At 37.8% G+C, this 17233-nt stretch overlaps 1 protein-coding gene across 4 annotated transcripts in view; it reads left to right on the forward strand.

Moving 5' to 3' along the window:
- CDK14 (cyclin dependent kinase 14) overlaps window positions 1-17233 on the forward strand; it is a 328079-nt gene that overhangs the window by 242060 nt on the left and 68786 nt on the right. For all 4 annotated transcript variants that reach the window (XR_012585470.1, XM_074574642.1, XM_074574644.1 and 1 more), the window contains one exon: window positions 14488-14627. Coding sequence is in view for 3 of the 4 variants with exons in the window: in XM_074574642.1 (XP_074430743.1) it covers window positions 14488-14627 (140 nt within the window). In the remaining variant the exon portion in view is untranslated. The remainder of the gene's footprint in view (window positions 1-14487; window positions 14628-17233) is intronic.

Genomic DNA, 17233 nt, shown 5'->3' on the forward strand with positions numbered 1-17233 from the left:
GAGACGTATATCAGATAGACATGTTTATTTGGTGTTTCCAGGTATGATTTTTTTTTTCTAAGTATGTTCTTGATTAACGTTTTTGAATACTTACTGATCAACTCTTTTCAGATGTTTCCAGTTGTTCTTTCTCCTTATGCATTTCTACATGCCAACGTTTTATTAATTTCTCAGAATTATGTTTTTGGTAGTCTGTTACTCATATGTTGCCACAGTGTCTGTATTCATTTCTTGGTTTGAAGTCTAATACTTTCTGATCAGAGGCACCAGGCATCATTATATCCTCGCATTCCTAATTCTGCCCTCCTCATGGAGTTCTGTACTGTTGGCCTGTCTGCTGTAGTCTTTCTTCTCCGGATAATGACATTGCTGATAAAATTGAGTCTCTGAGTTGCGTTTTAAAAATACGCGTCTGAGGAATTGAAGACATACTGTGAAGGGAGTAATATAAGTGAAGTAGACCTTACTGCTGGGTCTCTTGTTATTTGTATGTAGCCGTTAAAGGCAAGATTTTTCCAAAATGAGAGCGAAAACGATAGGCACCTTAAGAATTGGGCTGGCATTCAAAAGTGCTTAGTGCTAAGCAACTCCTCTTGGCTTAAGTGGCTTGATATTTTCCACTGCTTTTTGTCATGTATTACAGGTAATTTTTCTGTAACTCAACAGTTCCTTTGATTCTCATCTTAGGGTCCCAGAAATGTACCTAGTTTGGGGAGATGGTGCAGACAGGCAATAACTGCAGTAATATGAGTAATGCTACTGAGTTTTGCCACCTCTGCAGATAGTTTAAGCCAATCTCAAACCCCATGTCATTTGGCTCTGTTGCCAGCCAAAGACCTACAGGCAGTAGTTAAGGTTTCTGCAGTGGTACAAACATCACAAAATATCTTTACCTTAGGCAAATACTTATTTTACTGATTTTTATGACAATTTGATATGGAGTTTTCAGCCTGAATTTGACCACCACCTTTTCTGTGGTAGGGTGGTAACCATAGATATTGCCATTCGTGAGAATCTCCTGTGACCATCTCCCTAAATTCATTGCAATTTTGTCATGAAAACCTTAATTGCTTCCTTTCCCACATTTCTGGCTGTGATGCTTCATGGATCTACCTTCAGATTTCTGACTTCTTTCCTGCCATAAAGGACAGAGAAACAAGAATTTTTGCTTTTTCATGCATTTTTTTAAATTAGTAATGCAGAAACATGTGGCATTGTAGGAGACTAGTGAAAACAGTGATTTGTTTCAAAACGTAAAGTTATTTGCTAGCCAAAGACTTTTCATAATTAAATTTAGTGATTCCTTTCAATAACCTATTTTAGAAAGTTTGAAGATATTATTTGAGAATTCGTGAAAGATGCTGGCTGCAGGCAGATCGTCATGTGTCTATGTTCAGTGCCTGCTTGACCTGAGCGTCAAAATGGGAAGACAGGAGACAATAATCCTTGCTGATGCATTAAAATGGAGAGGTTAGATTCTGTATCTTCAGCAATACGCTGTGAATAATGAGCCTCAGCATAGGGCTGGTGCACCTGTCATTGCTGGAGGGCAAAGAGGCAAGTGGTTCCAAAGGGAACTGACCTTCTTCTTTTAGGCATCGAGTCAATCCCATATCCTAAGGCACACATTCTGCGTTAAAATTATGATAACTCTCCTGGTATTATGCTGAAGAACAGACTGGTGAGAATCTATGGAAAAAAACCCATAAAACGATGGTGATGGTGGTTTATGTGTTGTTTTTAATTAAGCCTTTATAGGAGATGTATTCTGTAATTTTGAAAGACATCCCTAAAACAATTAAGTTCTTCTCTGATTAAGATAAATTTAACTGAATTTTAAAATAAAATTTGGAAATGTTGTTTGTCCAAATTAGCAGCTTGCTGGATACCAAAATGTAAATGACAATATTTATCACTAACTGTGATTCACAAAAAACCTGCATCCTTTTAAATAATGTAATGTATAATACAGTGTATATCCACTGTCTGCTACCTCAGCTGAATTTATACACATAAGATCTGATTTACAAATAGACAACTTTTTGTTAAATTATTCACATCTCATAATAATTGATATTACAGAGCTGATCTTGCGCTGGAGCATATTTGATCATAAATTCAATGAAAGCAGCCGCCATCTTTGTGATGTTTGTCCAGCTAAATCCTTCAGTGAATAAAATAATAAAGACGCCAGCTGTGTTTGTTTTATGATCACTACTGCAATAGGAGGCTGGAAATACAAATGAATAAAAGCTCTAATTTTTTGTGTTGGATTTATGAACTCAGAATCTTACTGCAAAGAATTTAAATGGAAAAAATAAAATTTTTATTTCTGCTATGTTCTCATAAATTTATTGTTTGCTTTTTTTGTTCCTAATGTTTAGGAATCCAGAATAGTTTTAAAATATTGCTGTTGTTTGGACCCAAACTTACAGAATCCAAGGAAATCTTGTAAAAATAGATCACATTTATGCTTTTCTCTCTGACACCGTTGCAAGTTAAGAATGGGCCATCATTTTTGTATTGCCTTCTTTGATTAGATTCTGTAGCAATCTTAAAGCTCTGTTTACTAGTGTGTGCTGTTAGTGTGCTTCAAAGTAATTTCACCACCCTGACATAAAAAATCATACTCCGGATTATTATTGGCCTTCCTTCAGCATTATGACTTTTGTGGAATACTGTTATATTCCTTTTATTTCTTTCATATTTGATCCATAAAGTGCCCTTGAGTCAAGCTTTATTCTGCAACCGTGAGGGCATGAATCTTTCCTGAGATGTTGACAGATAGTGTTTGGTGAATTATCATTTTCTGTCAGATACAGCCTCGGTCTATACTGCTAACGAAAGCAGAGCCAGGGACTATGGTCTGGCCCCGAGGCCATGTGGCAGACCTTAGCTACAGCTGTACTAAGTAACACTTGGGCATGCATCTCCCGTGGGCTTTGTGTGGTCCCCATGCAGCTGCAACTATTATTATGGGGGTGTTCAATATTAGTTTTTAATTCAAAATTTCCAGAATAACATAAGGCCAGTGCTGCAGACCATGAGAACTGTATTTTCTAGCATACGACTGAAGGTATATACGTTGCGTGCCCTACTTGTAGGAGGCTGGTACGTGCTGCCTTTTGGGAATGGTCCCTGGTGTGGGTTGTTCCCTGAACTGTGCCGAGGAGTGGTTTTGGAGAATGCCACTTGGCATGGGACAAAATAATCCAGGGGGCAATGTGGAGAGTCAGTAGTTGAGTGGTCAGGCTCTCTCCCTAGCCCTACTGAATTCGGCAATACAGGCTTCAGCAGAGAGATTCTTGCTATTCCCTGTCCCTTGCACACTTGGGCATATTCCCAGTGAAGTTTCTCCTCTCACTGCAATGCTGACATCCTTTGTCACCTAGGCCTGAAGCCTTAGGGGTGATTTTTTATCTTTCCTTTCCTATCTCATGTATGCAGACTGCTATATACATTTTACAGTTTGGTTTTTTTTTTATTTCTAGCTTTTACAAGATACTTCTTTCCTTCCCCAGCTAACTCAGTCACGCAGATCTTGCTTATCATAACATACTTCTCATGTCCTCTCCTCACCAGCACTTTTCTTCAGATCATATAAAAAGAACCAGTAAATTCAGTTTATTTTTTCGTGGATTATTTAGCTCCCCTCCCAACACTGGCTGTTTCACTCCATCATTTTTGAACTCTTTCTTATCCTTTTTAAAATCCTCCATATTTATGCTTTTTCCTCTGTTCCTTCACAAAGCTCTGTGTATGCTCCTGTCCCCTGTTAGTGATCCCTTACTCATATTTAGGTCTTCTCCTGTCCCCCAGATAATTCAGGCAGACTCACAACTGCTGTCTTCCCTTCTGGGAATCAGATGGGCTTGTGCCCAGATAGTGTATTTAGCAGTTGTGTGCGGTCCTTTTGTCCAGGCTTCTTGTTCTCAGTTTGGAAGCTGCTAGGACTAGTCCTTGTCTGCCTCAAATGCCTGCTTTCACAGAAGCGTAATATCCATTTAGGACTCTAAAATGGGACACAGGTATTTATTTACCTGCCCATCTCGATTCAGTGGCAACACATGTGACCAGATGTGTCACAGAGCTCCGAGGGAAATCTGACCTGTAATGGTCACTATTATACATAAGAACTTTTATTTTAGTTCTTAAATTGCCTATGCTGGTTTGTGTCTAACTAGCAGTAACTCCCTGCTTAGCTGTCTCTTTCATGCTACTTTGACAGGTGAGGTTTTGCAAAAATAGTTCAGGATTGAGCCCTTCCCTACTGCAAGCCAATTTCTCACTGTCAAATAGCACTGCATCCTCACACACATGTGAGCACAAGCACTTAAAATCCATGCATTTCAGTAGTTGATAGCTAAAATATATGGAATTTGTTGTTTGGTCATTCATCTGCAACCTGTTTGTAATTAAATAGGCAGAAACTGTTGTGTTAAATCCAAGCAGATTTTTAAAAACACATTTCAGTACGTGTGGATATGTAGTGTTTCACTTTTAAAAAAAAAAATCAATGCAAAATCACATTACTTTTTCTCCAAATTGCCTACTAGAGAGAAATCACTGTTTTGTCCTTCTACAATGGTCTCTGTGCCTAAGAAACCTTTGAATAATTACCCTCATTTTTTCCCTTGTTCAAGTTCAAAGTCAGATTCAGATTTCTTTTAACAGATTGGCACAAGCATATTTGTCTCTCCACAAGTATTACTGCTGTTGGTATCAGGCACTGGATTTTCAGTCTGCCAGCTTCTCCCTACTGGAAGATGACCTAACGTTCCCTTTAGAAAGTATGTATTAATGTAAAGAGAAAGAGGGGTGTGCTAAATCAGGAAAGTGAATCTGGAGAAGGAACGGCACCTTCTGCACTACAATGCTGTTGTGAATGTGTCTGTCCATCCCCTGATCTCTTCTAACGTCACCTGAACCAGGTACTTCAGGGTCAGGGAGTTGCAACTACTTCTGTATGATATAAGTTTGTCTAAATGTGTAGGTATAATAATACATAATAAGGTATTTTTGACTGCATAGCTTTGAATATATTGCCCGTATGCTCTCATTATTACCATCTTGGTCTCCTCCTCTCAATGTTTACTAGTTCTGCATCATTTCCCTGCCAGGTCTTAGCTTAGGAGTACAGTTGCAAAAAGACCAGGATGCCTACTCGTATGTAAGTATGTAATTGCTTAGTCTCATTGGGTTCAGCCAGGCAACTCATATACATAAAGTTAAATAAATGCATATGCCTGGGGTCTGTCTTCCTGAGCTTTCTAGGCTTGGGGCATTCTCTCTGCCTCCAAATCTCTATCCACCTTTAATGAGCTGTATAAATAAATACAAAGTACTGCTGTTCGTTCCATATCCATAAAAATATATTTTGTTAGCTGTGAGGTATACAATAATAGAAAAGATCAGACCCATCCGATGTTTCAGGGAGCTGTGGGAGGACAGGACAAGTAGCTGCTTCCAAGTGGTTGATGGATCTGAGGGCCCGGCAAGACAGATTTGTAGGTTAACTGTGATAAATGATCTTTGGCTTCACTGACTAAAGCAAGGTCACCCTTCTCGGGGCACTGCCTGCATGCTGCAACCTTGCAGCAAATTCTAGTTGAAGTACTGTGCAAACAGACCAGTTCTTATTTACATTAGAATGAAATTAAGACTTTTCAAACCCGAGATGATAAAATACTGGACAAGAGGGCAGAGATTTATAAGGCAGTGCTAATGTTTATTTACTAGAACTTAGTTCTGTCTTTTTTTTTTGTTGGTTTTTTTTTTTTTTAGTTTTCAAAAGGGAATAGGCCCAACAGGACAGCTGTTTTTTTCTTTCTGCAGTCATTTAATAAGGGAAAATAGCGGAAAGTTTGTTTACTGCCCTCGTGGCTGCACCCACTTGACAAATTTGAAATTCGGAGTTTAGTTGTTTTTTTCTTTTGAGTATTTTTTGTTTGGATTTCTTTGGAGAAAAACAATCCAGGTTCTCAAGGGTGGGAGGAGGAGAAGCACAGAGCTTTGACTACATTGTGTGCCAAAGGTTTATTTCAGCTATTTCTATGTTTGGAAGGGGGGGTTTATTCCCTCCTTTTTTTTGGCTTATGTCCAGCCAGTGAGGAAATAAATATGTGAAGAAAGAATGCTATGGAATGTTAACTCCGCTGCCGTATTTTCTTCCTTTTATCATGCCCCAAGATTCAGTGAAGTTGATATAAATTCACCATGCCTTCTTTTAAAAAAGCATAACAGAAAGGCATTCTTCCTCTAAGAGTCAGACTGTAAAAGGTGATTTTCTTTCACTCAGTTTGGTTTAAGCCTGTAAAAAGCATTAAGTGAAAAATCTGATATATTTGTTAGGGCATTTATTGCATTACTAACTTATATTTTCAGTTCTCAGTGAAAGGTTTATAGAGAACATAAACCTTGAAGAGTTTTTGTTCAGGATTAAAGATATATTTTCCCCATTTTCTGGTGAAATAATAGCTCATAAAATGATTGGGGTGTTGGTAATTATTTTTAGCTCTCTTTATTTGCTAAGGATATTCTGTTCAAGTTGCTGAGGTGCACGAAGAGGGCCTTTAAAAAACACTCTCCTTGATCAGACAATTCATGTCCTTTAAAGAATTTCAAAATAATCAAAAGCTTCTGATTAGATTTCATCATCATGTTGTTGTTGTTCATTAATTACACTTACAGACAGCAAAGATCTTCCAGTAAACCATAAATCCAGCATATTCAGTAGTAGTCTGTCGTGGTGTGAGTAGTACGCTACGTCTTCCATAATGAATAGCTTTAATACTGGGCTAATTGGGATGCTGAAAGAACTAAAATAGCTGATTGGTGGTGGCATGTAAAATCAAAAAGAAGTAATTGCTAAATTCTTTCTTTCTAGGGCAAAATGGTAGGGCATGTTCTAATTAAAATTTCTTGGGAAATATTTTTCTTGGGAAATATCTGTATCTGAGAGGAACTGCTGAAAACAAAGTGAAAGAATATGAAATATTTCAGATATTATTATTCTAGTTTAAAGAATTAGTTGTGGTTTTAAACAGTAGCAGAACATTGTACCCAGCAGTCACGTTGCTTGGAATATCCCAGGAATTAAGGGAGTTACGTGATCATGTCACAGAAAGCCACATTCTCAATAGCTTAGAGTATGTTATCGCTGGACATACATTGTATATTTGCTGTTTAAATAAGCTTATTTTTCTTCTCTTTAATGTCTGCCATACAGACTCCATAGTTCTTGCTTCATGTGATGCTCCAGCATATATTATCCTGGCAAAAAGATACCAGGTATCAACTGTAAACCTTATTCTGTATCAAGATGCTATAGGACAAGTGGGGAAAATACCTGCAATATTGTCATTGAACAGTATTGGCTATCTTCATGCCCTGAGCTGTCAATAGTCGGCACTGGGTTTCTTTGGAAGGTTTCATAGCCCAGCATATTTATTCCATATAGACACAGGAACACATGGAATAGACATGTGGCCATGTCTATATGGAATGTCTATTTATTCTGAGGCATCAGAGCAAGAGCAAGCCTGGGTGCATGTCAGGCTGTAGAAGGACAAAACCCAGGATACTCTTAAGTCCATTGTGTATTGTCGGATTATCTACAAGCTTAGTATTTAAAGCTCAAATCAACCACATTTAATTTTTAAAGGTGTTGTGTTCTGTATGGCTTCTGTTTCCTATATGAAGCAAACCTTTCAAGCTGGATATTGCAAGCAGTGTCGTGTTGTAGAAATACAGCAATACAGAAACGGACACTAAAACATCAAATCTAGTGTGGCGTCAGGGAGAAATAGACTCATATCTAAGTTTTTTGTCTTGAGCTACATTCAGTGGTGACACATACAAATGATTTTATGATCTAGTCATGACTGAGCTTAATGGCCATTATCAAATGTGAATTGCTGTGAGAGGTTGGATCACTTCGTTGTCTAGGTTAGGTATGACCGAACGAAGTCTGATGCCTCACGTGACTCATGCACAGTTTAAGTAAACGTCTTCATTCTCCATTCTGAGAAGTTTGGGAGCTGCAACTATTACGGTTCACCTACTGGGTCAGCAGATTCTTTTAAAAATTTACCAAGCGTATAAAAATTACATACCTAGAGGTAAACCTGTATTAATTAAAATAGAAAAAAAAATCCTAGTTGCCTATATTGTTAGAAGCTTCATTTGTTACGTTCGCTTTTTTTCATGAAATGCTATTCATCTTGGCTGCTTTCCAGCTAATGGCATCTGTGCAACCATCAAGTGAGAATTAGTTCAGAGGGGTCAGGGTTATTATTACCTTCCTGGAATGCACCGAATGAACTTACCTCCACAGCTTTCCAAATGGGGCTCTGACCTCTTTTACATCTACAGTAACAGCAATGCCAAAGAACCAAACACTGATACTTTTACCTCTGTTCCATATCCGTGAATACTTATCATTGGTTGTCATGGCTTTTATTTTAATAGCAAACATTTCGACCACCTTTTCAGCACTTCAGCAGTACAGACTGCTGATGCTGTGATGTGGTAATATAATTAAAAGGGATCAAGCTGATTTCTAAATTTCCAAAGAGATTGTTTCATATGCCTTTACAGAAATGCTGAAGGTCTGAAGACTGTGGAGTGCAGTGTTGCGCAGGAGCACAGAGCAAGGAGAGACGCTGGGAGCAGTTTAGCAACATTAGCAAAGGATTTGCCCCAGCCCAGCTCATCTAAGAAGCCTGAGCGGGATGTTGCACCAATGTAGCAGTCTTGCTTCTAATGAGATATCAAGCTAGAAGAGTACAATTAAACTGATGGCCAAGGGAGCCGCGAGACTGCACTTTCCCGCTTTGTGTGTGTGTAGAGAGCTCAGTGTTTTTGTATCTGAACTGCTGCCAGCACCTCAATTTGGGAAGAGCAAGAAGGGCATTGGGTGTTTGGAGACACACCTCTCCTAAAGGACGTGCACAGCCCAGCACAATGTTAGGACTGCTGTTGGCAGCCCCATGCAGGTGTGGGGGACGACCCCAGCACTGAAATGTGGTTCCAGTGGCTGCGTTTGACTGTAATGTTTACTGTATAGTTTGGCTTGAAGGACCTCTACGCTGTGCTGTAGAGCAAATTCTGTATTTTGTGATTGATCAGCAACAAGTAAAACCCTGCTTCAGTGAGCCTTCAGAAGCTTTTGTCTCTCTTTGTTCGTCAGTTTTAGTCCTTAGTACCCTCTGTGTAAAACACTGAGAAAAACGATAATGTCTTTACTCTGTTAGATTCTCATCTTGAGGTGCTGCTTTATGTCTTCATCTGTATCAAAAGCTAAGAGCATCGCATCAAAACTTGCGTTCGCTTGTTGTGGGGGTTTCACGATGGCTAAATAATCTCTGCAACAGCTCCGTGGAGGTGCACCAGGCGTGTTGGGGAAGCAGCTCCTGCACGCTAGTGCTGGCACGTCAGGTCTTTGAAGACGGTAGGTGTTCTCGGCATGGCTGTAACAGCAGAAAAGTCTGCTGATGTTTAGTAAAAAGGAAATGTTACTTTTTAGGTAGGCGCTGCTCGGATTTGTGTGCAGAGTAGCTGCTGCTATTAGGGCTGCACGCGTATTCAGAAGTACAAAACTATCAAGGCACGTGAGGGCATGTCTGTATCAGCTGGTCGGAAGATAATGAATTTGCAAAGAAATCCTTAACTGTAATATACAGTGTTGGCACAGTTTTGTGTCAGAACTCAGGAGAGGCCTAAAGGCTGGGACAAGGGGGAAAGACTGCCGGCCTCAAGCAGATTTGGGTGAAAATGGGGAATATGGCCCTTCTGGTGGTGCGATGGTAGGTGAGATACTGCAGGGACTGTACAGGGACCTTGTTGTTGATGGGACCATGGCATCCCCTGCAAAATGAGCTGCGAGGGTTACTGTATGGCCTGTCTGATTTGCACCAAGATGTGAAATTTTTTGTTTATTCTCTTCTTGCCGTTAAACTTTAAACTCTGCTAAGTGGAGTGATTGTTCAGGTTAACTGTGGCTTTGTCTTTCAGCACTTCATGTTGCAAGGGATTACTTAGAATAAAGAAGCAGAGCTGAGATTTCCAAGGGGAATTAGGTGCCTCACTCCTCTAGGCCGTGCTGTAAACGCCAGTTGAGAAATGAATTAATGATACGCTGTGAGAGTCGTATCTTCACATGGAAAATATGCACAGTAAACGATTTTTGCTTTGGGAAGTATTTACATCATGCTGTTAGGAGTATATAGACAGCATGTTATCTCCATTTGTTTTAGTGACCATTTGTCTTAATTATTAATGTGAATTTGAGCTGCCTTCTTCATTGCATTTAAAAGCAAATCACCCCAAGTTCAGAAGTTCACTGCACATGCCCAAAACTTTTTTTTTCTCAAGAGCTTAAACCAAACTTCAGTGATCTTAGTCATGTTCTGCTTGACCAAATACTGACCTTCCTCTGCAGTAGAAAGACATTTAAGCCTGTTTTCTAAAATTAAATCGAATTCTTGTAATCCAATGACATTTACAACTGCTCAAGTCTAGTCAGATTCATATATGTTTAAAGTGAGACAGGTTCATACGGTGTTTATTTTTCTTGAGCTAAGGCTGTATATAGCATTTGGGATTAAGTTGAAAATCAATATGTTTCACAAATGTCATCAGAGTAGGTCTGAAAAAATATTCTTAATATTTCTTAAAACAATATCTACATATTATTTAATACTCACTGCAAAAGGTTTCTCTGTATTCTGCTGTACACTACATTTTCTGAAAGTATGTATGCTGTCATGGCCAGTAACTATTTCTCAGTGATTAGTGTGACAGTAAGTGAAGCGTGAATATTGAGACTTGCCATATCATGCATGCCAAGTTCCTATATGGCCCTACTGCTGTGAGACAAAACATGCTATTATGTTTTAGACACAAAGCCATATTGTGTGAAATTCCATCCTGTCACATACTGAAGGAGGTGTGTTTAAAAATCAAATCTTTTTTTTTTTCTTTAGTTCTTCCTGTTAACTTTTCTGTATTAGATACTTAACTACTGAACCCCATCAGAAAATTCAGCCTTTGTCCCTATTGAGGAATCATGTTTCAAACTTACATCAGAAAAATTGTTAATATTTACGGAGGAGATTTTAAAGAGACTATTGGCCAAAAAAAAAAAAAAAAAAAAAAAAAAAGGAAAGAAGCAAAACCAAAGGTTTTGATATTCCAGACCTCTGAGGTTATGCACTAAATGGGTTTCTCCAGACAATTCTGATGTAGTAGATGTAATTTAAATACATGATCATACAGTGCATTTTTCATAAGTAAAAGAATAGCTTGTCCTTAAACAAAGCAGTAAAATTAGTCATGCATTCCGCTGTTAAGACTGACAACCTTAGGAGCCCACATGCATATGCCTTTTGCAGCATCCACTGATTTCCAGAAGTGACTTTGCAGAAGACGTGGGTTTTGGAGAAGAATTTTTTCATTGCTGTGCAAAGCTCCATAAACAAAGTTAGAACTTTGATGCAGAATTTTAAAGAATCAGCTGAGCCTAGCTAAAAGTGATGATTTGATCCATGGGTTACTTGGATGATCTTCTTTGGCCTGTATTTCACAGGAGGTGAGACTTGATTGTTATGGTCCCTTCTGAGTTTAAAATCTGTAAATGCTTGGGAACATATTACGAATAATGTAGTGACTGGAATCTTCAAAGCACTACAGAAACAACTAACACCACCCCCACCACCCCCCCGGCACTATTCGGAGTGTTATTGGGGCAAGTAAATCTAATAATTATAGCAGATTGAACTATTTTTGCAGACTGTGCAATGAATTTATTCTTTTTTCTATTTATTAATTATAAAACCATTTCTAATTTTGATGGATTTATTCACAAGTATTTCATTAATTGATGTGACTGTGTTGCAGCCCTAGATATGTTTGTTGGGTCTATATTGTATTAATGTGTAATCTGCTGATTATTTGATACTTATCTTTGGCTTCTTGATTCATCTCAGTGAATGGGTATCTTTTTTGTTTCTAAACTGGGAAGGTGACTTTGGCTTCCTACTCAAAATATTTTCACTTTATATTAGTTAATCTGATTTTCTTGCTAAAAAAAAAATCTTAGCAATATGCCAAGACATACTGCTGGTGACAGTCAAAATGTTGGCATTCCTCTCTTCAAGAGCATGGAGGAACTAGGGTGTCATCATCCGTAATTTCACCTGCGATTCAGAATTCATTAATGTTTGAATGTTCTTTTCTTTCGCTTTGCCATACTTAATTAGCATCTTCACTCTATGTATGAATCAGGTAAGGAATTCTTACATTGGAGGGTAATATTTCATTACTTATTTAAGTGAGTTCATTTTTCTGACTTAACAGAAGTTTTCATTCAAGATAGACCAAGTTTACTATGGCTCCAAAAAATGATGCAGCCACCTCTGTGGGGAAAAAATATATTGGTGAAATGATTTGCCAGGACCTCTGACCAAATAATTGGTGCAGGTGGAATTAGGCAAGACAGTTCTCATAGACTCAATATAATCACCAATCCATGGGAATTTTGGGTGTGTAGAAGAATTAATACCAATTCTCACTGAATATTTACCTCTCCTTTTCCTTTCTTTGTTAAGAATAGCCTTTTCTCTTGGTATTTTGCTGTGTTCTGCAATGAACTTTCCTGTAATTTTCAAAGAAGCTGAATTAATTTCTATAATCTGGTAGTTTAAGGAATCTGTTGTAATTTATAGGCAATGACTGTTTCGTTCAAGGTGCCTTTGTTTTGTCATGAATTGAAAATGAAAACAGAGAAGTTATGCCCGTCAGAAACACTAAAGTTTAGCATCTGTTTAACCTAGACTAACAATTCCAAATCCTAATCCTGGGGGTTCTGTAAAATCATGGCTAATGAGAAATAACGTACTGATGTGGTCAGCACTTCTGGACCATTCATCCCTGGGAATTTCTGGACAAATATCCTGTCTGTTCTGAAAAAGATATCAGATAGGCACAATATTCAAAAATTCCTATCTAGCGTACAGTTGCTAGAAATTAAAAAGGTAGCCAGTGGCATATTTTTGGAATCATTGCAAATATCAGTGTATCATACATATTCCAGCACATAGTTTAGCAGAGATGCTTTTGCCTTTAAAGTTGGGGTTTTTTTTTCATATCGAGTGTTGTATGGCATGGACAAAAATTTGTGAAAGTTGTGTCTATGACATTTGTGACTGACTTAAAAGTTTTCATTGTGATAACTTATTTTTTCATTTAATGTTTTCAGTGTTATCTGTTCTTTGTTGCAGAAATAGTTTTCACCTGTGCATACACTGATGCTTATAAATTATGCCATGTCAGCCCAATATTAAGTATGTGAAAATAAAAGAATAACTCTGTTTAATCCATCTTCCTTGAATGGCTTTCCGGAAAGTCAGCTTGAGCTGAACAGAAATGAACATTTGCATGAAACGTGCTGCAGGATTATTGATTTTAGAGGATAACACCATCTTTTTTTGTACTGCAGGCTACTCTATCAGTTTTGGGAAACACTGCATTGAAAAATAGGAGACCTTTTGTCCACTTTGGCATTTTACCTGACAAGAGATCTTTACCGAGCAAAGGCATGGTTGAATTTATAAAGTTACCGAATAATAATAGCAACACGATGTCAACAAGATTCAGCACCTCTTTTCCAACTGCATATTACAATAATTTTGGTGGCTTTGGAAATTTAGGAGGCAGCTGTAGGTTACTAGACCCAAGCCGCATCTTGCTGATTACCATTTTACTCTCTCCCTTCAGAATCTATTAATTTTAGTTTATATTTTCTTAAAATATTCCCAAGCATATAGCTCCCAGTAAAACAATTAGTTTTCTCAGACTACCCTAGGTAGCCTAGAAAAGATAATTCACTTACAATTTAATGTTTGCATTGCATTAACATCTAATGAAGAGTCAGTCCCCTACTGTGTGGATATATGAAAAAATAAGAAGTCAGGAATTCCCGAAAGACAAATGCCTCTACGAAACATGATTCATATGTTGTGTGTTACATGTCATTGGATTTAAAAATTTGATACTTCACAAAGTTGTATGAATACTGCTGTTACTTTAAGCTTGGATTTCATGGGTTTAGGTAGTTTAGTAGTGTTTCCAGCACTGTAAAATTTCAGTCTATCAGTATGCTCAATAAAATGTAAATGGAAGAATCAAAACAGTTGCTTTCAAGATGCTGTTGCTCATGATCCTTTAGCATACTAGGCAGGGCATATGTGATAGGGTGTATTTTATGCTCTAAATTAGTAAAATGTTTATGAAGTCTGAGCTATCAATCCAGAAATAATTCATTGACTCACTAACCTGAGGAATATCTTTCCTGGTAGAGCTCCCGAACGGACTTTGTCTTTATCCTGGCTAGCAAGACTTGGTGTTTGACTGTGCTGACTGCAGATGGAATTAGTAAACAGAATAATGAGATTGTTTTTCAGAAAAACCTTCTTGTTTGTGTTTCAGGCTGAGCTATGTGAATCACGCGGAAGATCTAGCCTCCAAACTACTCCAGTGTTTCCCAAAGAACAGATTATCAGCACAGGCAGCCCTGAGCCATGAGTATTTCAGTGATCTGCCCCCCCGGCTATGGGAGTTAACTGATAGTGAGTATAACCACCTCCCAATCAATTAAAAACAAAGATGCTGGTTCATAGAGATGCACGCGTGTGTGCTAACCCTCATGCAGATGGCTTCATGGACATACACAGCCACACACAAAATATGTGAGTGCAATTGTGTAGTTTGAAATTACATAGTTAGCTTGACACAGGAAAAAATGGATTTTTTTTTTTTTTTTTTTTGCTATCTCTGCTCTGCAGTCTGCAGCCAGCTATCTTTGTATTTGATTATGTGTGCAGCCAAGAGAATTATCTGAATTGTCATAAAGCAAAAGGAAAAATACAATTTACATATTTAGTGCTTTTCACTTTATGATACACAGTACTTCTTAACTAGCTGCGGCATACAGGATAAAAATCCATCCGTGTTTGATTCACAGAATCTCTATCTGTTATAACAGTAACCTTTAAGAAAGGACTTGGCATTCGGAAGTCTGAGAAACACAAAGTAGACAATCAGTTAATTTGCTGAATTAGACTGTGTAAGAAGAGGATGGCAGATGATATTATTAACTGAGAATGCTTTCAGTATTTGCATACATCTTTTTATTTCTTTTATTAAACAAAATGCATTCCAGTTGACTTGGCAAAAATGTTCCTATCATCATGTATGCTGTCAGTTATCTCCTTAATAATTGTAAATCATTTATACTGTACTTGTCCATATATTTTTCCAATGTTAAAAGCACACGACTGTTTATTCTGGGGAAAATTATTATCATGCATGATATTTTTGATTCAGATTCTGTTATTAAAAATAGGCTTCACGGGGGAATAACAGTCAGCATTTTGCTTTAACTCAATGTGGTGAAGAGAAGCATGCTTGCATTGGAACAGTGTATGCTATTTTCTGCTTTCAAGCATACATCTATTAGCAAAAGATCTAAATCCAGTACTTAGAGACAAAAAGTTCAGAAGTGCAACAATGGCACGTGTCTGTATAACTATGGCTGATTTGGAAGTTTGCTTGCAAAAACTGAGCTCAGCTTCTGAATATTAATCCACAATAGATTTTGTTTATGCCAGTGTCTGTACGAAAACTTTCATCTTCTAAAAGTTTACCATTTCCTTCCCCAACAGCTGGAATAGTTACATTTTGCACTGGTTCTGCGGCCTGGCTGCACCCTACTGCCGACTCTGCTCTGAAGTGCACTCTCCCACTTTTAGAATACGAACATTAAAACCAAACTAGGACCACTAATTTTTGTCCATCACTGTCTCTGGCATAGGCCATGTCCTTCCTCTGCAAATAGATTCCCAGTTTCCTCTTCTGCCACGCTAACCCACCACTCAGTTTGCTGACTGCGGTACTTCATAAGCTGTAAATTCAAAGGATGTCGTGTAAATTAAGGCTGTCTTTGCTGAAACTGATGCAAAGAGATTCATTTCTTCAGAACTAATGAAACATCAAGAATGCCTTTTTCCACTAAATGGAAAACAAAAATCATTCTGCAGTGGTGACATCTCAATCCCTCTGACTGTGTGATTTAGTCTAGCCAGGATTTTGAATTCTGAATTCTGCAGTAGTACTTTTCTGTTAATATGGACTTATTACCCACTTGCCACTTAGTTTATCAGTCAGTGGTTAAATCCAGTTCTATCAGTGAAGTAAATGCCTACACATTATCACTCTGCAGCAGGCTGCCAACAGAGACAGTCTTGTCCTAGTCATTAACAAGCACAATGTATGCAGAACACCAGAGGGGAATTAAAACCACAAAAAATACCTCAGGGTGGTATTTTTAATATGAGAATTTAATTTGTAATTTCACAGATTAAGAATTTTGGCTGCATTAATCCTTTTATCAGCTCACAGCAGGTTATTTGCAGAAGCATAACCATAAGGCGATATTCATTGGCAGAAACACGTCTTTGCATAACGTTAAACATCAGGAGCAGTGAAACCTTTTGAAGGGGGGAGAATAAAGATGAAAAATCATTATATTTTAAAGCAAGGTTCTTCTAAATGCCTCCAGTAAAATTTTGAGTTACAGAAAGACTGTTTCTGTGTCTAGTAGATAATCATTATGAAGCATAAATCCAGATGCAAGAAAGGACAATCCCAGTATCAAATACTACAATCATTTCTGTTTAGTATGACTTGGATATACTTGTAAACATATTTACAAAACAAAGAAGTCATATACTTTGGAGAGTTGGGAAAATGTTTACTGTGTAGTGAAATTACCAGTTTTTGTGATTCTACTTCTCTGGGTTAATATTTTACATTGGGAAAGACTTGCTATTGATAATTAATGAAATGTAGGTATAAATACATTGAGACTTTATGCACAACAGAAGTGTGTGTACACACAAAATCTGCTGCCTCCCAATCAAGACACCACTGCGATTTTACAAATCCCTGATGTATTCATCATGGAATATGTTTTGTCCAACATACTCCTAATGCTGAATTGCAAATTCGGTGATTTAGCACTAAAAACCAAGGAAAGACTCTCAGGTGAGGAGGAAGAAAGAGAGAGAGGGAAAAAAAAAACACAGTGAAATGATTTTCCATCAGAAAATATTGTTTCTATGGAATCACAGTATTTCACAAAAGTATGGTGACTCTACCTACATTGAGAAAGTCA

The sequence above is a fragment of the Larus michahellis genome, chromosome 2, assembly GCF_964199755.1.
Source record: "Larus michahellis chromosome 2, bLarMic1.1, whole genome shotgun sequence".
Classification (NCBI taxonomy): domain Eukaryota; kingdom Metazoa; phylum Chordata; class Aves; order Charadriiformes; family Laridae; genus Larus; species Larus michahellis.